Genomic DNA, 27,956 nt, shown 5'->3' with positions numbered 1-27,956 from the left:
AGGCAGATGGGTCCTGGACTAAATCTAGGTAACCAGAAGAAAAAGACTTATTTCTTTGTTCATCAAGGGAACTGAGAGTCAGTCTTGCTTCCTTGCCTTATAAAGGGGCTGAATTTGCTTCCTCAAATCCCTACAGCTTTGATACTTCCACAGACCTGAGTGGCTAACCCAGCCTGCATCTTACAACTTCAGACCATGAGATTTCTAAAAGTTTATTAAAAATTCTACCTTTCCATCTCAGACTTCAGTACTAATCTGAGTTAACCCGAGACCATTAAACTCTTCTCTTCCTGAAGAACTGTAAGAAGACATCTCCACGACTAGTCATACTGGTTTATTTATTCCATCAACATCCCTCATATAAGTAGGATCCTGAACTGTATTTCTGACTCTACTAGTGCTTTGTCGCTCCATCCTCATCTTAATTGGAAAGCAGAAGTCTCTGAAACACCGCTTGAAGTTTTCATCAAGAAAGGCATAGAGAATGGGGTTCAGGCTGCTGTTAGTATAACCTAAGGCAATGCAGAAATAATAGCTGGAAAGGGCAGCCGTGCTGTGAGAAGCATTCCCCAGAGCCTCCACAAGGATGAAAATGTGAATGGGGGTCCAACAGATGATAAAGACCGCCACCACCACCAGAACCAGCCTGGTGATCCGACGGAGGTTGCGATCTTTCTCTCTGGAGCCAGAAAGGAGTCGGACGCTCTTCAAGCGCAGGATCATCAGGGTGTAGCAGATGATAATGATGATGACAGGGATCACAAAGGCAAAGACGAAGACACAGATCTTCATGAAGAGGTCCCACCAGGAGTAATCATCATCTGGGAACTGCAAGGAGCACTCAATGACATCCACATCTGGACAAGGTGAACAAAACAAACAGAAGCACAAAAAGAAAATCTTTTCTTATTACTGTGGCTGCAAAGCATTCTAAAAGTGAGTTTTAATATGTCTGGGTACCAAGATCCAATTATGGTGAGATGATATTACCTAATGTAGATCACAAATTAGGAATGAATGCTATGTATATTAACCATCCTATCCATGCTTTGATCAATGAAGCCAGAAAGTCACCATTTATTGTTAACATATGCAATGCTATGAAATACATATTACTAGCTAGTGATAGGAATTATGTAGTTGTGGAAACCAGCTTTATGTGAATGACTTTCAGAAGAACTAAACTGGTAATTTATAGCATAAGCCCTTACTTGCGATTCCAATCATTAATTCTCCCAGATCTAAGGCTGTGACAATAAAAGCTAGTATCTGTTTGTAATAAAGGAGTAAATGTTTCAAATATAGCCATTCAATTTAGCAAAAGCCAACCTGTCTGAAAACATCGAGTGATTTACAAAAAAACATTATGTGGGCCAGTAAAAATTTATACAAATTGTATCTAAATATGATGCAGGAATTGTGACTTAAAGGAATCAATTGATTAAGGGGTTGTTGAAACATGAGTAAATTTGGGGGGAAGGAAGAGGAGGAGGAAGAAAAAAGAAAAAAAAAACAGAACAAGGAAAGGGAGAAAAAGGGGGAAGAAAATCATCTTCATTAACACCATCATGAAGGAAATTCATAAGTGAGACATATTTTTCATTTTTATCAACACTATGTAGCAGATAAAACAAATATTTTATTTGATCAATTGGAAAATTGTGTTATTTGCTCTGCTTCTCTTTGCTGGATAGTATTTCTACAGAGTGCCCTTCATAGTGGAAAGAGCAGAGACCAGAAAAAACAGAGATCCAGGAATAAGCACTTTTTGGATACTTTCTTGGGGGGCCTGCTCACCCCCTCGGGGGCTCCCTTCTTCTTCAAGAATGAGCCAGCCCACATTTTTTTCCTCTTCCCTCTGAGAAATCATTGAGCACAGAGCAGGAAAAATTCTTTGTCGTGATCTGATCCTTCCTTACTGATAAAGTAATCATGGGCAATAAGATAAAAATTTTTATAATGATATATTCTTCTGACATTGAGAAAAATTACTTCAAAAATAGAACAAGAATACTTTTAAGTAGTGAAACATCTCTATTTGTATTTTCTAAAACATTTTAACGTGATCTTAATCAAATATCTCTAAGTAAAAACAAAATGTACCATCTTAGAATTTCAATTAGACATACTTACAACACAAAGAATATAATCATTTTGCCCAATTAAGATGACTATCTCAGAAATTTATCTTTTATCAACTAAATCAGATAAAACCTTTCATTAGTAAATGCAAACTTCCAGAATAACCTGTAATTTTTGATTCTCTGGAAAAAAATCATTGTTTAAGTATTATTACTATGAAGACTATTAGAAACAAACAAGCATCTTTTAAAATTTGTGCTTTTAGTGTTCATGGGAATACTAATAGTTAAAGTCATTTTTTAAAAAACCATCACTATTATTAAAAAAGTATTTATTAAGCAACTTTTGACAGGTGTACTTTGCAAAAATCTGAATTTTAAAAATAGACCAGAGTGGATTTGACTTGCCTATTGAAACTAGTCTCCTTGAAGTAGGGAACATGTTTAGTTTTGTTTTGTCCTTTCCATGCTTAGCTTTTGTGTATACCAACATTGTCTCTTTCTTGAGGTTGGCTTCAGTTTAAATGTCACATAAGAGACATTTATACAGAGTCTGATCCATTTGAATAGTTCTGTCCCTTACAACTTATATTCTCTCTATATATTATAATCAAATTATTTTTTAATCATTATAAAATGACAGAGGCTAGAAAGAATCTCTTCTGTAATAATATGTTACCTTTCCTGGTATTTTTCTCTCCATCCAGAATGCATACTACCTTAGGGTGGATAACCAGCCTGCTGTCCTCAATATATAATCCTTGCCACATAGGGTAGAAAGAACATAGGATGCTTAAGGAATACAAATCTTCAACTAAGAACATAAGGTGCTTAAGGAGTACAAATTGTTAAATAAGTGAATAAGTGAATACCACAGGGAAACCTTTGAAAATGGGGACTGATTACAGTAGTTATTATGGAAGAGCAATCTGCTGAGATAAGTAAGGCAACCTAAGAGCTGATGTTTAATCAGCTTCCTCTTGAAGAAATTGTCCTGCATGTTGTAGGAACTCAATAAATATTTGGTAAATGGGTGAAATAATCAACGACCACTACTTTTATAAGGCTTTGGAAAACATTCAGTGATAGAGTTAGAAATATCCTCCAGAAATGTCAGTGAAACTAAGCTTATACCAACAAAGATAAAGGAGAATACTGAGGCAATCATCAAGGAAATTTAAGCCCACATGCACCACTTTTTATTAAATATTCTCTTTCAGGAAAAAAAATGTATCTTTTGCTTTAATGGCACACATAGGTTGAAACTGAAGGATAGAAAAAGATATTCCATACAAATGGAAACCAAAAGAGAGCAGAAGTATCTATTCTTTTTTTTTTTTTTAAGATTTTATTTATTTATTTGACAGACAGATCACAAGTAGGCAGAGAGGCAGGCAGAGAAATAGGGGGAAGCAGACACCCTGCTGAGCAGAGAGCCCGATGCGGGGCTCAATCCCAGGACCCTGAGACCATGAGACCATGACCTGAGTTGAAAGCAGAGGCTTAACCCAGTAAGCCACCCAGGCACCCCCAGAAGTAGTTATTCATACATCAGACAAAACTGGCTTCAACTTAGAATCTGTCATAAGAGGGATCAAAGTCACTATACGATGATAAAAGAACCAAGTTATCAAAAGGATGCAACAATTGTAAGTATATATGCATCCAACATTGGAGTAGCTAGATATATGAAGCATATATTAACAGAACCAAAAGGAGACAGAGATAGCAATAATAGGGCACTATTTTTTTATTGTGTTATGTTAGTCACCATAAAATACATCATTAGTTTTTGATGTAGTGCTCCAAAAGTAATTGTTTACATGTAACACCCAGAATAGGGCACTTCTATATCCCACTTTCAACAATGGATAGATCATTTAGATATAAAATCAATTAGGAAACAGTAGACTTGAGCAACACTATAAATTAAATGGGGTGGTGGGCGAGGCCTGGATGGCTCAGTTGATAATGTGTCTGTCTTTTGGTTTTGGCTCAGGTCACAATTACAGGGGTCATGAAATTGAGCTCTGGGTGGGGCTCACCGTGGAGTCTGCATAAGATTCTTTTCTCCTCCCTTTCCCTCTCCTTCTGCTCCCCCCACCAAAATAAATAAGTAAATAAAGAAACGAATAAATAAAATCATTTAAAAAATAAATAATACATTAAAAAATAAAATGGACTTCACAAACATATACAAAACATTCCATTAACAAGAAACACAATACACATTATTCTTAAGTGCACATGAAATATTCTCCAGTATAGAACATACATTATGCCATAAGTCAAGCCTTAACAAGTTTAAGAAGACTGAAATCATATCAAGTATCTTTTCTGACCACATGAAAATAGACATTAAATAGGAAGAAAATTGGAAAATTCACAAATCTGTAGAAATTAAATTATACACTCCTGAACAACTAAGGGTCAAAGAAGAAATCAATGAAAAATTTTAAAATGCTTGAGATGAATAAATAGAAATACAATATACTAAAACTATGGGATATAGTAAAAGTTGTTCTTAGAAGGAAGTTTATAGTGATAACCACCTACATTAAGAAATAAATAACATAGCTTTACATATTAAGGAACTAGAAAAAGAAGAATGAATAAAGCCCAAAGTTAGTAGAAGGAAGGAAATAAAGAAAAGAGCAGAAATAAATGAAATAGAGACCAGAAAACAGTAGAAAAAAAAAAAACGGTTTTTATGAAGATAAAAAAAGTCAAACCCTTAGACCAGGAAAAAAGGAGAGAAGACTACATCAAAGAAAAGACATTACAAGAGATAACACAGAAATACAAAGGATCATAAAAGACTACTATAAACAATTACATGTCAACAAATTGCATAACCTAGAAAAAAATGGGTAAATCCCAGAAACATACAACCTACAAAACTGAATCATAAAGAAACAGAAAATCTGACAGACCAATAACAAATAGATTGAGACCACATCAAAAACCTCCCAACAAAGGAAAACCAAGTGCCAGATGGTTTCACTTGTGAGTTCTATCAAGCATTTAAAAAGGATACCAATACATTTCAAACTTTTTCAAAAGTTGAAGAAGAAAGTATACTGCCAAACTCATTTTATAAGGCTAGCATTAACTTGATACCAAAACCAGACAAGGACACCATGATATCTCTGATGAACATGATGCAAAAGTCCTACAAAACACTAGCAAACCAAATTCAACAGCACAAGAAAAGAATCATATATTATAATCAAGTGGGATTTATCCCTGGAAGGCAAGTATGGCTTAACATATACAAGTCAAACAATGTGATACACCACATTAATAGAATGAAAAATTAAAAATCAAAAGATCGAGGTGCCAGGGTGATTCAGTGGGTTAAGCCTCTGCCTTTGGCTCAGATCATAATCCCAGGGCCCTGGGATCGAGCCCCACATCGGGCTCTCTGCTCAGCAGGGAGCATGCTTCCTCCTCTCTCTGCCTGCCTGCTGCCTGCTTGTGATCTCTGTCTGTCAAATAAATAAAATCTTTAAAAAAAAATTAAAAATAAAAAGATCATCACAATAGATGCAGAAAAATATTTGACAAAAGTTCAACATTTATTCATGATTAAATATCTCAACATAGTAAGTATAGAAGAAATGTACCTCAAAATAATAAGGCCATATATGACAAGCCCATAGCTACATCCTACTCAATGGTGAAAGATTGAAAGCTTTTCCTTTAAGCTCAGGAACAAAGCAAAGATGCTCATTCTCACCACTTTTATTCAACATAGTACTGGAAATCCTAGCCATAGCACTTAGGCAAGAAAATAAATAAAAGGCATCCAAATCAGAAAGAAAAATATAAAATTTGTTTGGAGTTGACACAATCTTACATATAGAAAACCCCAAAGGCTCCATTAAAACAATATTAGAAAAAACTAATTCAGTAAAGTTGCAGAATTCAAAATCAACAAAAACTGGTTGCATTTCTTTTTTTTTAATTTATTTTTTATTTTCAGCATAACAGTATTCATTATTTTTTGCACCACACCCAGTGCTCCATGCAATCCGTGCCCTCTATAATACCCACCACCTGGTACCCCAACCTGCCACCCCGCCCCCCACCACTTCAAACCCCTCAGATTGTTTTTCAGAGTCCATAGTCTCTCGTGGTTCACTGGTTGCATTTCTATACACTAACAATAAACTATCTTAAAAAGAAATAAAATAATGACATTTATGTTAATCTGCAAATAAACCTAATATATCTGTATACTGACAACTATAAAACATTGATGAAAGAAATTTAAGAAGATACAAATAAATGGAAAGATATCCTATGTTCATGGATCAAAAGAATTAACATTATTAAAATCTCTATACACACAAAACAATCTAAAAATTCAGTACAACCTCTATCAAAACCCAAAAGCACTTTTCAAGGCAACAGAATAAAATAATCCTCAGGGGCACCTGTGTTGCTCAGTCAGTTAAGTGTACAATTCTTGACTTAGACTCAAGTCATGATCTCAACATTGTGAGATTGAGCCCCATGTGTAAGGCTGAGCATGGACCTGGGTAAGATTCTCTCTCCCTCTCCCTCTGCTTCTCCCCACACTGCACTCAGTCATTCTTTCTCTCTCAAAACAAAAGAAAACAAAATGAAAAAATAATCCTCAAACTCATATGGAACCACAAAAGATGCTGAATTGTCAAAGGAATCTTGAGCAAGAACAAAGCTAGAAATCACAATTCCTGATTTCGAATTATATATTACAAAGCTATAATAATCAAAACAGTCTGGTGCTGGCAATGAAAACAGACACATATTCCAATGGAATGGAGAATAGAGAGCCCAGAAATAAACCCACACATATACAATTAAGTAATCTTCAATAAGGATGCCACAAATAGAATGGGGAAAGGATAGGCTCTTCAATAAATGGTGCTGGGAAAATGGGATATCCACATGTAAAAGAATGAAAAGAACGGACACTTATCTTACACCATACATAAAAATCAACTCAAAATGGATTAAAGACAATGTAAATAAAACCACAAAACTTCTAGAAGATAACATAAAGGAAAAGCTTCTTGATACTGGTCTTGGCAATGTTTATTTTTTTTTTAATGACACCAAAAGTACAAGAAATGAACCAAAAATAAACAAGTGAGATTACATCAAACTAATTCAAACTAAAAACAAACAAAAACCAAAAACCCAAAACAAACAAACAAAAAACCCCTCCTGCATAGCAAAGGAAACAACAAAATGAAAAGGCAACCTACAAAATGGAAGAAAATATTTGCACATCATGTATCTGATAAGGGGTTAATATCTAAAATATATAAGGAAATCATGGGGCACCTGGGTAGCTCAGTGGGTTAAAGCCTCTGCCTTCAGCTCAGGTCATGATCCCAGGGTTCTGGGATCGAGCCTCATGTCTGGCTCTCTGCTCAGCAGGGAGCCTGCTTCTTCCTCTCTCTGCCTGCCTCTCTGCCTACTTGTCATCTCTGTCTGTCAAATAAATAAATAAAATCTTAAAAAATAAATAAATAAATAAAATATACAAGGAAATCATACAACTCAATAGCAAGAAAGCAAATAACCTGATTTAAAATGGGCAAGGAACCTAAATAGACATTTCTCCAAAGAAGACTTACAAACTGCCAAAAGGATTATAAAAAGGTGCTCAACATCACCAATCATCAGAGAAGTGCCAATAAAATCACAATGAGATATCACTTCATACTTCTTACTGTGGCTATTGTCAAATATCTAAAAAAAGGTAAGTGTCGGCAGGGATATGGAGAAAAGGGAAGCTCCATTGGTGGGAACGCAAACTGGTACGGCCACTCTGGCAAACAGTATGGAGGTTCCTCAAAAAGTTGAAAATAGAGCTATCATATAATCCAGTAGTTCCACTTGGTATATGTCCAAAGGAAATGAAATCAATATCTCAAAGATATCTGTACTCCCATGTTCACTTCAGCATTATTTACAATAGCCAAGATATTGGGGGGGGGGGACTGTGCACCAATGGATGAATGGATAAAGAAAATGTGGTATATGATGTGTATATACACATACACAATGGAATATTATTCAGTTATTAAAATGAAAGAAATCCTGCCATTTGTGGCCACATGGATAGATCTGGTGAATATTATGCTAAATGAAATAAGCCAGACACAGAAAGACAAAAACTATATGATCTCCCTTATATGTGGAATTTCATAGAAGCAGGAGTAGAACTGTGGTCTCCAGGACCTTGGGGCAGGAGGGATGGGAGGCAATGGCCAAAGGTTACCGTTAAGCAAGTAAAAAAGTTCTATAGAGGGGCCCCTGGGTGGCTCAGTGGGTTAAGCCTCTGCCTTCAGCAGGGTCCTGGGATCGAGTCTCCCATCGGGCTCTCTGCTCAGCAGGGAGTCTGCTTCCCCCACCCTCGCCTGCCTCTCTACCTACTTGTGATCTCTCTCTCTCTGTCAAACAAATAAGTAAAATCTTTTTTAAAAAAGTTCTGTAGATCTACTATGCAGATAGATTTTATAGCTAATGATATTGTACAGCATACTCAACATTTGCTAAGAGGATAGCTCTTATGCTAAATTTTCTTATCACATAAGAAAAATAATAAACAAGGCAGAAAGAAACTTTAGGAGGTGACATGTCTGTGGTCTTGATGGGGTGATGGTGTATATTTATCTCTAACTCACTGAGTTGTTCACATGAAATATGCACTACTTTTTGCTCGTCTATGTTCATAAAGTGGTTTTCTAAAGTTTCTTTTCTCTTTATAGTAATATTAAAAGGCTGTAGCTTTCTCTAGCACATGTTCCAATGTCTCAAGGCTGTCATAATTATGGATTTAGCTCTAATATCTAAACTAAAGCTTGCCTTGTGTCTATTCTTTTTGTTAAGAATAATTCTGTTTCTGTTTGTAGTCATTACCATAACTTAGTAATTATAGTAGTGGTAATAAACAGACCATGAATTCCCAAAATAAATAGTACACACATGTATACTGTGTAAAATGTTATATTTAACATCATATACCCATCAAGTGAAATTCTTGCTGCACGCAAGAGCCCTCATATTGAATGAATACCCTACAGATGTTAATAAACATAAGCAATAAGGCAGGACCAGTTAAAATCACTATGTCAGATAAAGATGCTAGTTAACATTTATCAATGGCTTACTAGACATGGCCCTGCTTCTTAACTTTCCATGCACTGACTCATTAGATCTGGAAAACACCCTAGGAGGTAGACACTATTATTTACCCCTATTATGCAGATAAGGACATTGAGGGACAGAAATCTAAGTAATGTCTCCAAAAGGATAGTGTCCATAAATGCTGAAATCAGGATTCAATCCCAGGCACTTTGATTCCAGAATCTGTGGTCTTAACCAAAAAGAAACCAGAAAGAAACTCAGAAGCATTAACTTAAATTTCTCATCAAGGTGGACGTGTTCTAAGGTAGTTGATGCCTGATTTCCTTCAGTAAGCATTCTCCAGAAACATGACAGTATAAACTACCAATGTCATTCAGTTCTGATTCAGGGCGCAGAGATTGTCTAAAATACTCCTCTTGGTCACCCAACAGTCTTGACAAGGAGTGTCATTCAGCACTCAAAAATGAATGTACTAGATGGTTCAGAGGCAATCTTTCATCACATACTCAAAATCCGCTTTAGAAAATTGTTTAAAGAATCATCTTCTTATAATTAAAAAAAGAAGAAGAAACAAAGAATGAAATGAGCTCTCTACAAAACTACTTTAATTTTTCCCATTTTCCCCTCTGTTTGCTGCACAAATTAATCTCCCAACACTGGTGGATCCTTTCTTCCATGGCATCTGCACACAATCATCTACAGCAACTTCTTCCTGGAAAACCTACATTTATCTTCATTTCGTCTTTCAAAAACTGAATTGAAATCCATTGCTTCTAGGATGTCATTTTTCTGACAATGATTAGAGGAGTCCAGTGGCTAAGTCTGCAAGTATGTCATGAAATATCAAAATCAGTTCCTCACTTGCCTAGGGAAAATTGTAACCTTCTTTTATCACTTGGCCCATTCTTCTAGTCTTCATGGGGTATATGCAGCCTCTCCTTTTGAATCCAGTTATGAAACATCAACACCCTAGGCTAAAGCATTCCTTGCAACTATATATCCATTTGTTGTATACACAAAGAAACAAAATCCTGTGTATAATTAATCATATTTTAAAATGCTTCTCTGATAAAGTTTGGCATATCTTAAAATTTACCAAATATTATAGCTTAACACCTTCCACAGCTAAGCTGGAAATTCATTTTATAGTTTAAGAGGGAAAAGATTGTGTTTCATTACAAATGTGGACTATACTGGAGAAGCTATAATTTTAGCACCTGCCCTTTCTATGATCTGGTAGGTCCCTACTACACATATTCAATTATCTGGATTTACAAGTCTTATGGGCCTCCCTAATAAACTAGACTTTTTAGAGAACTGCTACAACAATAAACAGCATTTATAAAGTCCAAAGTGATGGTTCCGTTCCCCTCTCCCCAGTGGATTTCTACTAAGACCAAAGATATTTTCATAGCTTTACTTTTACTAGTAAAGTAAAACTGATGGGACAGTAGTCCTCCTCACCCTGGCCAGATTAGAGTCCCTAGGGACATCTTAAAAATCTTAACACCCAGGGGTGCCTGGGTGGCACAGATGTTAAGCATCTGACTCTTGGTCTCAGCTAGGATCTTGGGATTGAGCCCCACTTAGGTTTCCTTCTCCCCTCCTTATACCCACCCCCCATCAATCAATCAATCAATCAATCAGTCAGTCAATCTTTAAAAATACCTCGATACAAAGACTGTGCCTCTGGTCAATTAAACCAGAGCCTCCAGGCGTGGGACCGAGGCAGCAGTATAGTCCTTGAACAGCATGGGTTTAAACTGCACATGTGCACGTACATGCAGTTTTTTCTTTTTAATTACAGAACAGTACTAAAAATTAATTTTCTTTACCTTATGATTTTCTCCATTACACTTTATTTTCTCCAGCTTACTTTATTGTAAGAATACAGCATACAAACATATAAAATATAATATGTACTAATCAACTATTTATGTTATCAGTAAAGCTTCTGAGTCAACAGTACACTATCAGTAGTTAAGTTTGGGGAGTCAAAAGTAATACAAGAATTTTGACTGCCTGGGGTTGGTGCACCAACATTATTCAAGGATTATCTGTATTTTCTGAAGTACCCAGGTGAATCCAACATGCAGCCCAGGGTGATAACCACTACCCTAGTAATACTGGGAAAACATCAGGTATCCTGTTTGCATTGGGTAAGAACAGTATAACCAAAATCTAAGTTTTGCTCATGTGTACTATCATCCATCAGTGAACCCAATTCTGAATGTCCTACAACCAAATAAAGGAGTTATAATGGTGACATGGAGATTAATCCCTAAAGAAAATGCGTAAAGAGTCAGCATAGGTTTCTAATGATTTAGCGTCCTTTTTTAAGGAGAAAGAAGAGGACCAAGTAGGTGTATCTTACAATTGCCAGCATGCAATAGATTGTATTCTAAAAATCCACATGCCTGTGGTTCCCTGCTTCATCCCCACCTCTCCAGATTCCGATAAACTCTTCCAGAGTAGCAGATAGCTTGGGCATCTATGTCTGGGTAATGTCTTTATCCATCCTATGTTTAGACATAGAAAGCATAAAAGTGTTGTGTTTCTCACCTTCCATGGATTTATGCCTTATGTTTCCACTGGTTTTTGGTTTTTCCCCTAGATATGTGTCCTACTCATTTCCAAACTAAGAGTTTGTTTAATTAGAAGTAGGATTGTAAAAATGAGATGAACATGACTGTTCTTACCTTCCCTGACTTTGGTCCCTCCAAGGACTATCGCAGATATGCCAACAGATGATGATAAGAGCCAAATACAGATGTTAATGATCTTTGCCTTCATGGGGGTGCGGAAGTCTAAAGCTTTGACGGGGTGGCACACAGCAATGTATCGGTCCACACTCATCATGGTCAAGGTGAATATGCTGGTAAACATGTTATAATAGTCAATGGAAATGACTATCTTGCACAGCACATCCCCAAATGGCCACGAATTCATCAGATAGACCGTGCTCTGGAAGGGCATGGTTGTAGTAACCAAAGCATCTGCCAACGCCAGGTTAAATATATAAATGTTGGTTGCTGTCTTCATCTTTGTGTATCTAAAAGACAAGAAACAAGAGCATTTCTCTTCAACTTTGTATCAAATCCATGAGTGTGTTTGTAATACAAATCCAAATGTGTTTGTAAAAACCTTTGAACTATTGAATTTTTTTCCATTCACTTATTCTTTACATATTTGTTGAGTATCTAATATGTAAAAGGGCTGTTCTAGACATTAAAGGTAATAGGAAAAAAGTGGACAAAAATCTTTGACTTGACTTAGCTTTTATTCTGGTGCTTTGTTCAAAATATAGTGCAAATAAAATAGCATAGATGAATATACATAACAGATCTTTTTGACAGACTCACACATAATACAGGTTGGTCTTTTTTTGTGACTGGCAATTCATTTTAATCCTACCTGGAGTTGCTTGCTTTTAAGCATTTTTTTATACTTTTTTATTTCTTCCTCTTCACTGTGTAAAACAAAAGATAAAGCTTCTTCAACTTTTCTACGGGGTCATTTTGAGAAATCCATCATTGTAATTACGTCTTTTGAAAATTCAAAATGGTTTTCATTTTTAAAATACAATTTCAATGGCTAAAACACAGCTAAGTTTGTTGACTTTTGTTTGCCAGTGTGCCATTAGTTTTTCATTGTAAATGCATTATGTAAATAAAGCTGGCTGAGTTCTTCCTTATACACATCACAGCACAAAATGTAATCTAGCACAGTAGGTGAAACTCAGTTCTTTATTCTCATCTTGAGAGATTTTTAAACACATAAATTGTTTCTTCTTCCAACTGAGGGGACAGTAATTTTCAAAAGAGACCAAAAACATTGCCTTTAAGGCCAAATTATTCTTTCCATTATAACATGAAGTTTAGAACAATTCTACTAAAACTGAATTAAGAGGACTGTTTTACCAAGAGAATGCTCCCTGAGGGATCTCTAGGGCATGAGACATTCCAAACAGTATCAGCAGGTTTTCAGAGGCCAAATGCCTCTGAATATGTAGGGGAAATCTGTTAATTACTTTCTATACACCTCAGATTTATAGACCTTATCATAATTAATTCAGTCATGCCCCACATACCGTCTTAATGTTATGGTTTTAACTGTTATTTAGGGTCACTTATAAGGAGCTGTCCTATGGAAAATTACTGCTTTCTTTATAAAATCAATATCAATGGTTTATTGATCACTGCTAGGGTGTCTTTTAATAAATGAATTTCTACATGAGAAATGCCTTTTAACATGTAGTGACAGAACAACTTTGGCTCTCCTGGGAGGCAAGGTGGTCTTCTATGAAGTCAGATCATCCAGAGTCTGGATTTAGTGTATGACTTTTCTGAGTTTCATGTCTTGTCACATAAAGATAATAAAACCGAATGGCCATACCAGAGGTAAAGGCAGTAGATGACCTGACTCAAAATGTGTGACATATAGGATCACTCTTAGCATCCCCCTTACCCTCCCCCAAATCTTCCCCTCCTCTCTTTCCTTCTTGCTAGAAAATGTTTTGTCTGTGCTGGGCTGAAGGCGTGGTAAAGCATGGCACAGAGTCAGTATCTGTGGGTTTCCATTCTGATGCTCTGCTATTTAAACAGTGCTTTAATCTGGAGAATGAGAAGCTTATTTTAAAATATGTCATGTTTCACCTTTACAATTTTCACTCAAATATTGTTAAGTGGCCTATAAATTTTATTAAATGTGGAGTACCTGGGTGGCTCAGTCCCGTTAAGTGTCTGCCTTTAGCCCAGATCACTATCTCATGGTCTTGGGATTGAGTCCATGTCAGGTTTCCTGCTCAACTGAGAGTCTGCTTCTCCCTCTGCCCACCCCCTCCCCCACTTGTGATCTTTCTCTCTCTCTCTAATAAATAAATAATGAGTAAATGTATATGGCCAATGCTCAGAGCATAGGTATTATAAAAGCATAGATAACTAGGGAAATTCACTTACTGAGACAGAGCAAATATTTCCAATGAGCAAGACTGAAAAGCTATCTGTTCAAATGTCTTCTTTAAGGTATAATTTTATGTTTGAAAATGGCATCTTACAAGCCAACCTCCTATTCTGTCTACTTTCTATCCAAGAATCCCTGATATTAACAAAGATTATAGTGAGGAGCGCCTCTGACTTTGCTCTCATATTTAGTGACCCTGATATTCTCTTCTTACTTTATGAAGCTAGGCATATGAGACAGTTCCCTGTTTGGGTAGACTTGGGTTCCAGTCCTTATTTTTCCCTCTGTTAGATTTTGGAGAGGTCACTAAAAATGGAGCTTCAGTTTCTCGACTATAAAATGGGAAATACAATGTTTATCTCATAGAGCTCCTGAGATCATTAATGAAATGCTCCTAATCCAAAGAATATGTCCAGTTTTCATGGTCTTTAACTCCTCTCCCTCCCTTATTATGTATGTGGAAGCCATCAGTCAGTCACCACAAGAAGAAAAAAAGGAACCTAGTTTTCGTTAGAGCCATAGTTCAGTTTTAATATGAAAGACAATAGCAAAAATAATGCCTGCAACATATTGGAAGAATGTGAATGAAATGAAATATGAGTTATAATAAAATGTAATATGCACCTTTATCAACAGTAGCCCAAATTATGGAAAGAGCCCAAGTGTCTACTGACTGATGAATGAATAAAGAAGGTGTGGTATATATACACAATGGAATATTACTTAGCCATAAGAAGAATGAAATCTTGCCATTTGCAGCAACAAGGATGGAAATTATGTATTATGTTAAGCAAAATAAGTCAGTTAGAGAAAAACAAATACCATATGATTTCACTCATATGTGGAATTTAAGAAACAAAACAGGTGAACACAGAGGAAGGGAAAAAAAGAGAAGGAGGCAAAAAAATATAAAAAGAGAGAGAGAGAGAGAGAATGAAGGAAGCAAAGAGAATCATGGGAGTTACATGCATTTTTCAAAGTAATATGGTTATAAACAGCATTGCAAGACTCAAACCTGGGTGCGGGATGCCAGTTTCCACATTCTTAAATGCCCCCAGCACTGTATAATTTACCAAGGCCAGAGCTTTGACCTCCATGTATTTTATCTGATACTTAAGTCAACTGTTCCTCGAGTTTAGCCAGGAGATTTATGTCTTCTCCCTAATATTAGTGAAGCAAGTTAGACTCAGATGAGTAAAGTGATATGCTTATTTATTTATTTATTTATTTATTCATTCAAGATTTTATTTATTTATTTGTCAGAGAGAGAGAGCGAGTGCGCACAAGCAGAAGCAGAGGGGAGCAGAGAAAGAAGCAGACTCCTTGTTGAGCAAGAGCCCAAAGTGGGACTCAATCCCAGGATCCTGGGATCAAGATCTAAGCCAAAGGCGGACGCCTAATTGTCTGAGCTACCCAGGCATCCTAACATGATGTTTCTAATGTTGGCAAAGGTGGGGACTCCATGGGATGATCTGAAAGGGGCAGCAAGGCAAGGCCCCTCTCCCAGGGTTCTAGAAGACACATACTTACAAACCTACCACACAAAAAGAGAGAAATGACAGGTATGATTTAAACTAGTGAATACCTGATATGAGGAAGTGGTGATGCAACATGGAGGCTTAAGTGGGTAGAAGAAGAATAAATGAAACAAGATGGGATTGGGAGGGAGACAAACCATAAGTGACTCTTAATCTCACAAAACAAACTGAGGGTTGCCGGGGGGAGGGGGTTTGGGAGAAGGGGGTGGGATTATGGACATTGGGGAGGGTATGTGCTTTGGTGAGTGCTGTGAAGTGTGTAAACCTGGTGATTCACAGACCTGTACCCCTGGGGATAAAAATATATGTTTATAAAAAATAAAAAATTTAAAAAAAAATAAATAAACTAGTGAATAAACTATAAGTTCAACAAATATTTACTGACAGTCTTTTATGTACTACATTGGACCAGATTCTTGATGATAAGACCTCCACCCTGTGATAATAAGACCATCTGGTTGAGCACTCTGGTTTTGTTAATTTAATCAAAAGGAGATAGTAGCTAGTCCTTTTAGTCACATGTACCCTGAGGGAGAGGGGAGGGCATTCTTACTATGTTAAGATATGAAATTATTTTCCATTTCATCCATCCTGCTTTACAAAAATGTGCAATATTTCAAATAAAATGGCACCATCTGGGTGGGAAGTTTTGGCTCATGTGGAGAAGCTGGAGGTGGGCTGGCAGCGAGTGGCTGCACTTTTTAGCGTACACACCACAGGAGCATATGGCACTAAAAGAGCAAAGCCTGTGGGCTGTCCTCACTACACTTGTCAATGTTACAAACCCAAAAGTGATGGTAAGGTGTACCAGACGGGAAGCAGGGAGCAGGCTGGGAAGAGAAGTCAACCAGAGAATCCTGGGTGGCAGCCAGGAGGAAGGTCATCACCCGGCTACATGTCAGAGGGTGTCTCTGGGAGTAAGGAATGTTCCTCATTGTACCTTAATTCAAGACCTTCCTATTGGAGTTCTCTTTACAGAAAATTAAGAAGGGACTTCTGGACTGGCAGCCATACATGCACAAGGTTATCTGCTGAGCTATCAGGAACCAATGTCTCCACGCAGGTTTTCTGGGAAAGCCTGGCACTTGCTCCGAGAAAAATGAGACACTAGCAAGGGAACATTGACCTTGAACCACAGAGTCTCACATCTTCTTGTCCTTCCCAAATGCCTGCTGTGCTCAGATACTGTGCAGGTAGACAAGCTCGTTCTTGAATTATTAGCGTCCCTTGCTGTTGAGGTGCATTGCCCGAGTGCTTTTTTATTTTAAATTTAAATGATGCTTCTTTAGTCAGGAGCTCCTTTTTAGCCTTATGACAGCATAATAAACCTATAATCTTGCTGGGTAATGACCATCTATCTTTAAATACAAACATGTTTTCCATTTATTGATTTCAGTTATTTTTAGCTCCTACCTGAAACTGTCCCCCATGCTGACAATACACACACACCCTCTCTTCTCTCTGGTTATAGTCAAGCTTCCTCCCCTATAGTCATCATTTCATTATTTCAACACATTTTTAAGTGCCTGCTCCATATACAATAATACACTGGGCATTGAGGACGACTGAGAAAACCAACAAACTGACTGTAACCCGAGGCGTTTTTCAACCCACGAAGTCAAAATTACAACGTAAACTAGAGGACCAGACAGGGCAGGATCAGTGTGTAGTGAAGAGATGGGGGCACATTTTAAAGAAGACAAAACCTGGACAGGATCTTGCACTTTGAGAAGGATCTGGAGAGAGAGGTTTTCATGGCTACAGTAATGAGAACCTGACTGAGCTGGGAAAAGGGGTGTAAGGGAACAGAGGACCTTGAATACCAAGAGGCAAAACCATGTGGAGTGTTCACAGGGGCTTATTATGGGACAACCTCTGTTTTGAGAACTTTATCTGGCAAAATTGTCTTGACGACTAGAGACAGTCCCTCAAAGTACTCATCCCAGGACTTGGTATTTGCTGATTGATCGCTGGATGCCAGTCCTCTCAGTCATCACTCCTGTTGCTGGTGTCACTGCAATGGTCATTACCTGCCGCGGCCCTAATAAACTGCATCACAGTCCCATTATATACCACTGCCCCCACTTCTTCTGAAGAGTAAGCTGTCTAAGAGATGGTTCTCAAGGGTTCTCAGAGTGCACAGCTAATCAGTAAAGGCATTCAGGGCTGTCATTCATAAGTTTCTTAAAGAGGCGGAAATTTCAGAGAATTTACGTGATTCTGTGAATCTGCTCCTTCCAGCAGCTAAAGATTGAAAGCTCTTCTGGTAAGTGTGGTAACTATGCATCATGAGGGTAAAAAACATTTGATATGAGGGAATGGGGCATGAGTCAAGGAATACTAATATTGAATACTAGCACACTGCCCATCTACAGACAAAGGCTGTCATGTACACTACAGTGTTGCAGTTTTCCCACAAACAATACCCATTGTTTGGGTGAGGAAACAGAGTAAAGAGGAAGTAAATGGCTTGCCTGAGACCACAAATTAGTGGACAAAAGGGAGTAAAATCTGTAGCCCTCAAACCACAGCTCCAACAGAATGAAACAAACATACACCCGAGTGTTCATTTTTCTGAATAGAACCCTTTAGTACGGAGAATGCCTACAGGCCTTTGGAATACACCTGAAGAATCACTCTTTGGTCCTGGTGAAGAAGATGAGTGTGACCAAACACTCCTGACCCACAGGAAGCTGGCCACTCACTATCTTACAAGACCTGAGCTGCACTAGCTTCTGAAGACCCCTAACACACCATGCTCAGTAGAAGGAAATTTCTGTGACACCTGGGAAAATGCAATCCTTTTAAATCAACAGTGGACAACTAGCATAATGACCGACATGCTTCAACATTCTTTCCTCTGCATTGTCAACAAGCATGATTTATTCATTTTCCTGGGCATGTTTTCCAGATACAGAGCATTCCAGATTTTATATTTTAAATGATCAGAAATTGTGGCTTTACTGATGTGAATTTTCAGAAGTACTTATTTGAAAACATAATGAGTTTGCTACATTAATTCTCTAGATAGCTTCCAGTTCATCTCAAAATTGAGTTGCTGTGTCTTTTTGGATTATTTACTATTGAAACTATGATTCTTTACTAAGGGGCAATAGCTTATTAATTTTTTAACGGAAGGAAAGGAAATTTGGTTCTTGTTTCATCGGACTCTGAAATTGAATATACTCACTATATTCACATTCACTATGTGAATCCACAGATTCATTCAGATGTCAGGTCCCTCCAGTTCCCCAGAATTACTCTCCCATATTCAAAGAGAAAAAGCTATAGAAAGAACAGAGGAGCAGATGTGTCCCTGAGTTCCACGACTGTCACAGCCTCAGCGACCATGCTGGCAGTGATGTGTGGCCAGAATGGTGGACATGCATCGCCTTGCAAGGGGGGCAGGCTGTCAGGCAGGGCGGTGGGAGAATGCAGAACAGTGATTTCACTGCTACAGCAGGTGCCAGGACCTGCTCATCCTCTGTAGGCATGGTCCTGACACCCAGCATCAATGTTCTAGTGTACTCAGCTGTGCACACAGCGTGAGTGTTTATCACGCCTGAAAACAGTAGAACAACTGTAAATTTCATGTGATTGACATGCTGTTTCTCAGACTACAACTATCCGGATATTTAGAAGTACACAGATATCTTAGATGATTTTTTCCAACTTTATACAGAAAACTGAAGTAGCTAAGGGTACCACAGGATGCTGGCAGAGAGAAGACAAGATTAACTTCCACTCTGTACTCTTATCAGTAGGAAATGCCGCCCCCCACCAACCCCGGTGGAAAGCAACATGGTAAGCAGAGAGAGTTTGTAGTCTTGTGAAGTTAAGTGAGTAAACAGCAGCTCAGAAGAGTGTTCCCATTGTGAAAGAGGGTCTCTAAATACTCGGAACTCTAGCTGTTTTTAATATGAAGCCTCCCTTCCCCACCTTCAGACCAGTCTTTTGGGACCTCTCAATTTATCACATATTCATCACATGCCTTCTGTTTTTCTCATCTTTCATCTTTGCTGGACCAGGGAAGGGTCAATTTTTACACACACACACACACACACACACACACCTTTTACAATATTATCCCCACTCCTAAAATCTCCTCTCTTACATAAACTTTCCTTATCTCAGAAATAAATCAGTATCCCCTCCAAAGAAAGAAACAAAGACTGGCTGATTTTCTGTGGAGGAATAAATCTTTTGTTAATACACTTTTGAGCCTGCATTACTTGCATTACTGAAACCACATAAGCCAAACTTTAGAAAAAAGACTATCCTGCAGCCACACAATTTTAGGTTTTTGCACTGAGGACAGGCTGAACCCCCTGGGGCAATGACAATTGAGTGCATCCAGAAGTTAATCTGGAGTGAAAAAAATGCCAGCTACACAGCTCACAGAAAGATACTGCTACTCAAGAGATACAGGTGAGTGATCAATGGAGAGGGGCAATCATCTCCCAGCCAGAAATAAGTCCCTCCTAAAACTAAGTTGAAGACAGGCACCAGGAAAAATTGTAAAGTCTCATAAGGTCAACAGAATTAAGAAGTGATTTTGAAGACTACGATTGTGCCTAGAGTCTGTTAAAAGTTGGAGTTCTATGTCTGATGACTTTTTTTCCTTTCTTTTCCTTTTTTTTTTGGGGGGGGGTGGTATACAGCTGATTCTTTTCTGATCTCTGAAACACAAGGATTTGGATTTCAGCTGCAATCTCATGTTCCACAAGGAAGAAAAGAGTTCCACTTTGTAAATTCATATCATCACTTGCAATGAAATCAAGTCTCTCTTTTAAGAGCTTGTAAAATGACAAAATTACCTGGAGAAATGCAAGATAGGCACTTTTGGAAAATAATTTCTGGAGGCATCTTCACTATGCTTACTTTTGAGGAAATGTTCAACAGGATAAATGAGAACATATTTTTCAATCAAAGCCTGAGATAAGACAGATGTCAGAGATGGAGTAGCACAAGGTTAATTATACCAGTATGCCTCTGCCTTTCCTTCAGTGCCTTGCTGGGAGTAGTCTGGTATTATCCAAGGTAGGCTACAGTAACACTTGAGAGAATGTGGAATACATGTGTACATACAATTGCCATGATTGCAATGAGAACTTCGAGAAGGAAAAGATACTCTTTTTCATGGATGGAAAAGAGACTCATCAGACACTCTGATTGGATCAACTCACTTCTTCCTTAATACTGTGATAGCCACAGTTTCCTAGAACTAACACAAGTTCAACCATGCGGCCCAAACCAACTCAGGGGTGTCCTGAGTCTGTATATGCCATGTGACCTAAGATGGTCTCTGCAGAGTGGGATTTCTGTCAGTGGCTTGGAGAAGCACTCTGTTCCCTAATTGATAAGCAAGAAAATGGTTTTTTTTGCAAGCTTGAATGGGTTGGCTGCCTTTGGAGAAGAAATCTGAGTTCTGGAAATGGAAGCATTTCCAGAGGATTTTTGTGGTTCTGGTTTTGTTTTTGTTTTATTTTGTTTGTTTTTTTCCCCATGTCTCTTCTAAAGCTGCCCGTTAGGAAATTTCAACACTGCCCAGGCTGAACTATAAGAAAGCCAAAGTCTTCTACTCCCAGGGCAAGGGTAGCAAAAGGCTGACTCCCTAGAGGTCTTTATTGTGGTAGTGGTGAATTAATGAAAACTAATGAGAAAAGCAAAAGGCAAAACTTAAGACCAACAACCAAGTAATTTTGATTCCTGTTATTTTTGTCCTAGTAATTTTTTCCTTGTTTATGCTTATATTTAACTTTAAAAGAAGTATGCCTTTACAAGAGTAATGCTTCTCTTCAAATTAAACAAAAGAGAACATATATACATAATTTTCATGAAAATTGAAGCTTGAGGAGAGTGTTTTCTTAAGGAGAACAGAAATAGGATAGGCCGTGATTAGGGCTGAATTATGTCCCCTCAGATACATGCGTTCAAATTCGAACACCCCAGTACCTCAGAATGTGACTGAATTTTAAGATAGAGACTTCAAAGAGACAAAGTGAGGTAAAATCAAGGTAAAATGGGGTCATACGAGTGGGCTTTAATACAATTTGACTGGTGCCTATATCAAAGTAGGAGATTAAGACACAGACACACATGGAAAGAAGACCACGTGAGGTCACAGAGAAAAGAGCCATCTATAAGCCAAGGAGAGAGGTCTCAGAAGAAACCAACCCTGCCAACACCTTGATCTCGGACTTCTAGTCTCCCTGTGAGAAAATAATTTCTGTTGTTTAAACCACCCAGTCTGTGGACCTTTGTGACAGCAGCCTTAGCACACCAAGATAGGGCTGAGCAAAGGTTTCCCTGAGAAAGAAGGTCCCCCTGCCACAAGCAGCCTGTCTCTGCTGATGCCTGCCTTCCCACCAGACTTGCTCAGCCGGTCCCACCAACACGTAACCCAATTCCTTGCAACAAATCTCTTCACAGGTACATCTCCTACTGGTTCTACTGTTCTGAATGAATCCTGAATAATACAAAGAGTGAGAAAAGTGAGGATAGAAGAGCTGAGAAGGCTCTGGAAAATATGACCAATTAAGAAACACAAGAAGAGTAGGCATAAGACTGGTCGAACATATCAAATCTCCACAGAAATCAAGGGACAGTCAGCCAAAATGAGAAGCTGAAACATGATGCTCTAGCTTTGGTAAAGGAGCGTCAGGGAGGGAATCCATGCACACAGGACTGAGGAACATGTGAAAGACAAGAAAATGAAGAAGGATTATCCCTCTAAGAGGTTTACCTACAATACACAGGAGGATGAAAAGACATTAGGTAAAGGAACTCAGAAAAATGGAAGGGTCGTGGATATTGATTACCTGTAAGATGACAGATGCTTGAATATGTCCAGGAGCTTAAAGGACAAAAGCAGTGGAGAGATTACAGATAGCAGAGAAATGGGTTAGCTAACACAGCAGAAACCTCAGGAGAGCCCAAGGTGATGAGACTCAACCCTCAGGAGCAGGGATCTGCTATGGATACAAAGAAGGAAACATCCCACAGAGATGAGATGCTATGAGGGAGGGTGGCTGCCAATGCATGTATATAGGGAGAACATTCCCAGCAGCTAGACTCCAGTGCCACAGTGGACTACTGGGTTAAGATCATCCCATGACCATGCTGAAATATGGTTAGGGAGGGCTTAGGAATTAGTACCGATTAAATTAGTTTGGCGTTTTTTTGCTTTGTTTTCTTTTGTCTTGTTTTGGGGTTTGTTTTTTGTTTTTTGTTTTTTGTTTTGTTTTTTTTTTTGTTCATTTGTTTTGTTTTGGTTTGGTTTTTGTTTTCTAGTGACGAATAGGAAAAGGTATTGTTTCTTTCTGGAAATAGGAAAGAGACACAGAAACACTAGGCAGACTTGGGTTCAACTATTCTTGAAGGTGGCGACTTTGCCTTCAAGCATATCTTTACAAAGATAAAATTGATTTTATTCAGCGGCACTCAATTTGCTGGGAATAGGAACAGGAAGGGAAAGTACTAGCTCGATCCAGGGTCATGGTTCAGTGGAAGAAAAGAGCAGAAGGACAAGAAGGCAAGGCAGCTGAATGTATTGTCAAGAGAGGCTGCAGTGATGGTTTATAGTGTCCAGGCAAGGTAAGAGAAAAGGACAGTCTGGGAGAAAATGAATTCTTACTGCCCAGTAAGAAAATATCCACAGGTCTGCAGGAGTGGTATAGTGGGCAATGAATTGAACAGTGAGACAAAGCACAGGCTCTGGGGTCAGCCTGGCTCCATGATCAGCAAGGTGTGACCTTTGTCAGTTTATTTAATCTTTCTTTGCTTTCATTTCACCATCTGTTAAATGGGATAGTAATACACCTATGGTTGTGAAGAATAAATAAAATTATTCCCTTGAATTAGGGAGATTTACCCATCTGGCATATATTTAGTGTCCTTCAAGTTTTAGTCATGTCTGCTAGGGGTGGAGACAGCTGTATGCATGGAAGTTGCAGGAGAATGGAAGTTTTAGATGTCACAGGTGAGACTGCCTAGCAGGATCCAGGATGTGGGTGTGGGTGGCCATCACAACATTCGCTGCAGGTGACCTACACAGGTAGAGGTGGAGAGAACACAGGCTTAGGATCCTAAGTGTCACACCCATTGGCAAATCCGAGGTATCCGTAGGAGCCAAATATAGAGATCCAGGGCTGAGGTAAGAACCTCCCATCCTGGGGCACCTGGGTGGCTCAGTGGGTTAAGCCTCTGCCTTCTGCTCCGGTCATGATCCCAGGGTCCTGGGATCAAGCCCCACATGGAGCTCTCTGCTCAGCAGGGAGTCTGCTTCCTCCTCTCTCTCTGTCTGCCTCGCTACATACTTGTGATTGCTGTCTGTCAAATAAATAAATAAAACCTTTAAAAAAAAAAAAAAAAGAACCTCCCATCCCAGGTCCACAAATGCCAAAGTCTAGTGAGAAGGGAGCATCTAGGTGCTTAATTTTACGGTTTTCACAATGAAAAGTTACTATGCCCTAATATTAGGCAGTTATGGCAATTGGTACCTATGAAATTATGAAAACCCTTGAAATTATAAATATATTCAGAGGGTACTGAGTAGCATTTCAGGCACTCAATATGGGAAATCAATGTATAAGACAGCTCTAAAAACAGTCAAAGCTTTTTCCACAACCCTAAATTACTCCCCAGGTTTGAGATGACCATCTCGGACCTGCACCTGCCCTGACATCCAAACATCTTTAGAATGATGTCCTAGACGGCTGAACCATGACTCTTTTCAATGTGTAGTATTTTAAAATAGTGTTCCTCTCAAAAGTGATCCTCCATCTTTTCAAGCACTGTTGCTCAGCCCTCAAGATCGATTACAAATCCACGTATGAACCCTCACTCCTGTTCTGCCCTCAGTTCTGATGTGTCCACCATACCCACCTCTCTCAAGTCTTCAGTTCCTTCTTCTGAGCAAAATAAACCCAAGTTCAACAACTTCTCTTCTGAGGTTTTATTTTTCAACTCTTTGACCATGTCTCAGTCTTAACCAACTCCAAATACTCCTTAATCCTCTTAGCTATAGCTGTAAGTAAACTAATGTTTCAGTACATTGGCATTCCAGGATGATAGCAGAACTCCTCACTTTTCATATTTCATCTCCAAGTAGGTAAGAGTGGGGTGGGAGGATTATTGTTACATGAACTCGCTAACTTCTTTGGTATTTTTAGCTGAATCTATCTCCTTTTAACAAATTTTAGTCCTAGGTATCTTTTGGATACACACACACACACACACACACATATAATTATAGACTGCATATGTTATATAAATATGTGACTAATTAGTAAGTGTACCATATTATGCTTTATAATGGTGATTATTCACTATATGTAATTATATGTAATTGTTATATATATTTATATTTCATTTCTATTTCTATTTCTTCATATTCATATTTGCTATTAAAGGTCCTAGTTAATCTATAATTCTGTTTTCATTCTGACACATCTACTGTTACCCATGGAGTTGTCTTTACACACATTTTAGGATTCTTCATTCCTTTTGATCATATTCTGTACGGTTATATAAACAGTTGTTAAGCAACTAAGAAGCTCTTCTCAAACTCAAAACTTCAGGTGCTCATTCAAATAACAGTAAGATGTTTTGCTCATGCACTTAAATATAAGTAGGAACAGTTTCTTTTTTTCTTAGCATCTTCTTATTTAACAATGTTTTATTACAAAACAACAGCCTCTGAACAGAGAATTTTTAAAATTTTTAATTGTAATTGAAAACACAGCTGTCTTTTCTTTTCTCTTGGTTGCTATAATCTTCTCTCTAAAGGTGAGCAACCCTGAAATTACTAATGATTTGGAAAAACAACGTGTTTTAAAATATTTTCTTCCTCTGTAGCCTTTAACTCATCATAGAGCAAATGCCCAAAAAATGCAATACACAGTTACGGAAACCAAGGCTAATAAGCCAGAAGCACTAACTGTAGGTGAAATGAGATTTAAAATATGTATTCACAGGCCTAAATGATGAGTTTTAGTTCCGGAGCGCAGATGAAGATAAAAGACCTGACATTTTCAAATCTAGATAGACAGTTTAATGGGCATTTTTTATTATGATGACTTCCCAAGACTCATGCTACTATAGATAGTGTTCTTAAGGGTCGTATAAAATATAGAGCTAAAGTTAGAATTTAAAAACAAGAACGTAGTTTTTATTCATCCCTTCAATGCCTCTGAAAAGAGTGACTTGTGTCCCTTATTTCACAAGGACTTCTCAAAGGAATGAAAGCCCCTTATTCACTCTCAACTCTCCCAGAAAGGGAAATACATATATATCAAAGGGCATCCAGAGCAAGGTTGGGATTTTTTTTTTCCTTTTCTTGTTTTCTTTGTTGAAAGAGTCCGAAATAAGAATTGCTTCACTTACCAGAAAATTAGCAAATATAGGTGGATATTTGGGTATTTATAATTAGAAGCTGACTTCAATGTAATGCCACCAAAGAACAATAAAATAGAACCATCTGCTTCTCTAGATGGAAAATAAAAAGTAAAGCAATATTTGAAAACCTCCACTACCCACACTTTAAAGGGTAAATATTGGATATTGGATGGCTTATTTACCAAAAAATCACTGATATTCTAAATAAATAAGGAAATATTTCAGTACTAAAAGGGCTCATGCATGGATACCAACAACTCTAAATAGTATATTGACTTTTGCTCATAAACCATAATACCAATCTGATGAGTCACTTAAAATTCTGAATTATCTCCAATGCATTCGTGGGCCTGAATTTTACCTTAAGAATTATTTGCAAAGGACAGACCAAAGTGCTCCGAACTGGCGTGGGCAACCAGGCAAAAAAGCCAGTTAAAGGAACTAGCTTCCTTTCCAGAAGACACTGACCTTTCTCCACACTCTAGTACTTAGCCTGACACAGTTTTCAGTAGGGGCCAGCGTTGGAGGTGGGTGAAGAGGAGGGTCGTTCAAATGCTCAAACAGCTCCTGGCTGTGCGATTCGCCCCGTGTGAATTTCGCAGTTCCCCACCCAAAACTCTTCCAGGAAATCCTTTACTTCAAGGAGGCCACCCTCTGAGAATCTCCGGGGTCCCCGCAAGAACTGCAAGGAGTCTCCACCACCAGGCTGGAGCCCCAACCTCCAGTCCTGGCGGCAGAGCCCGACCTTCCCTCCAGACCCCACCCACTGCGGCGCCCGGACCCCACACTCACCGGATGATCACGAACATGACCAGAGAGTTGCCCACCAAGCCCACGACGAACACCACCGAGTAGACCGCCGTGATGATGACTGGGATGGCGGGAGAGATGTGCGCGGACTCCAGCGGCGCGCCCTCGGAGCCCCCGCTGCTGTTGCGGTCGGCCTCGGCCCAGTCCGGCAGCCAGCTGCCGTTTGGGAGCAGGCAGGTGCTCGGGGAGCAGGTGGGGCTCGGCTCCCCGCGGAAGATCTGGACCGGGGACTCCATGGTCAGGCGACTGCAGCTGGAGGGCAAGCAGAGGAAGAACTGCGGGGTCACGAGAGCTAGCTGGACCCAGAGAGGCAAACTTTGCCCGCACGCGGGCCAGCGCGCGGAGGCCAGTAGCCCGCGAAGCCCGGGACCCCCTGATGCCCACTCCGGCGCCATGTCCCCCGGGGCGGGAGAAGGAAGGTGGACCTCTCGCTGCCGCTGGGTACTGGTGAGGCGGACAGCCAACGCTCGCTCCTCTTCCCCAGCTCCAGAAATCCCCTCCAGCCCTTTCCTAGGCACGGTCCCCTGGCGGAATTGTCCCCAGACTGATGCTCTGAGCCCCCAGGAACAAAAAGCACTCGAGCTCAGAGCCCTGGCTCCCCAGGACTGCTCCTAGAAAGTCAAAAGCCCGAAGCTTACCTCGGGCTCCCGAAGACCCGCGCAGTGGTTCAGGGGACGTCCTGGCCCCTGCGGAACCTTGCGCTCCCGGAGCGGCTCAGCCCTCGGAGTCGCCGCGCAGCCGAAGCTCAGTGCTCCGACAGAGGTACCTTTTCTACCCAGCTCGGTCGCCGCGGCTCACGCGGCTCCCCACAACCTGCGGCGGCTCAGCCAGGCCTTTGCTGCTAGGACTCGGCGGGAGCACTGGCCGGGCGGGGGGAGAGCTCAGGGGAGCCCCGCCCCGGGCCGCGCCACGCCCCGCCCCGTGCCGCCCACCCAAACCCAGCTTGGCCAGCAGAGGTTAACTGCCCAGCCTCGGGAAGCCCCCAGCTGAGGCTCAGTGAGCACCAACTACCTAGAGCCAC

The 27,956-nt window shown here is 39.4% G+C and overlaps 1 protein-coding gene across 1 annotated transcript; it reads right to left on the bottom strand.

Annotated features, from left to right (window-relative positions):
* Positions 1-196: 196 nt before the first annotated feature.
* Positions 197-27,956, bottom strand: OPRK1 (opioid receptor kappa 1). Its single transcript, XM_004768824.3, has 4 exons — positions 27,574-27,956; positions 26,918-27,187; positions 11,927-12,279; positions 197-857 (listed from the first exon to the last, which is right to left on the bottom strand). Exons 2-4 carry the CDS (start codon positions 27,169-27,171, stop codon positions 325-327), a joined length of 1,140 nt encoding a protein of 379 aa, XP_004768881.1. The 5' UTR covers positions 27,172-27,187; positions 27,574-27,956; the 3' UTR covers positions 197-324.

This window comes from Mustela putorius, unplaced genomic scaffold, assembly GCF_011764305.1.
Source record: "Mustela putorius furo isolate JIRA1106 unplaced genomic scaffold, ASM1176430v1.1 tig00000151_pilon_pilon_pilon, whole genome shotgun sequence".
In the NCBI taxonomy this organism is placed as follows: Eukaryota; Metazoa; Chordata; class Mammalia; order Carnivora; family Mustelidae; genus Mustela; species Mustela putorius.
This window is presented reverse-complemented; position numbering and strand designations above follow the sequence as displayed.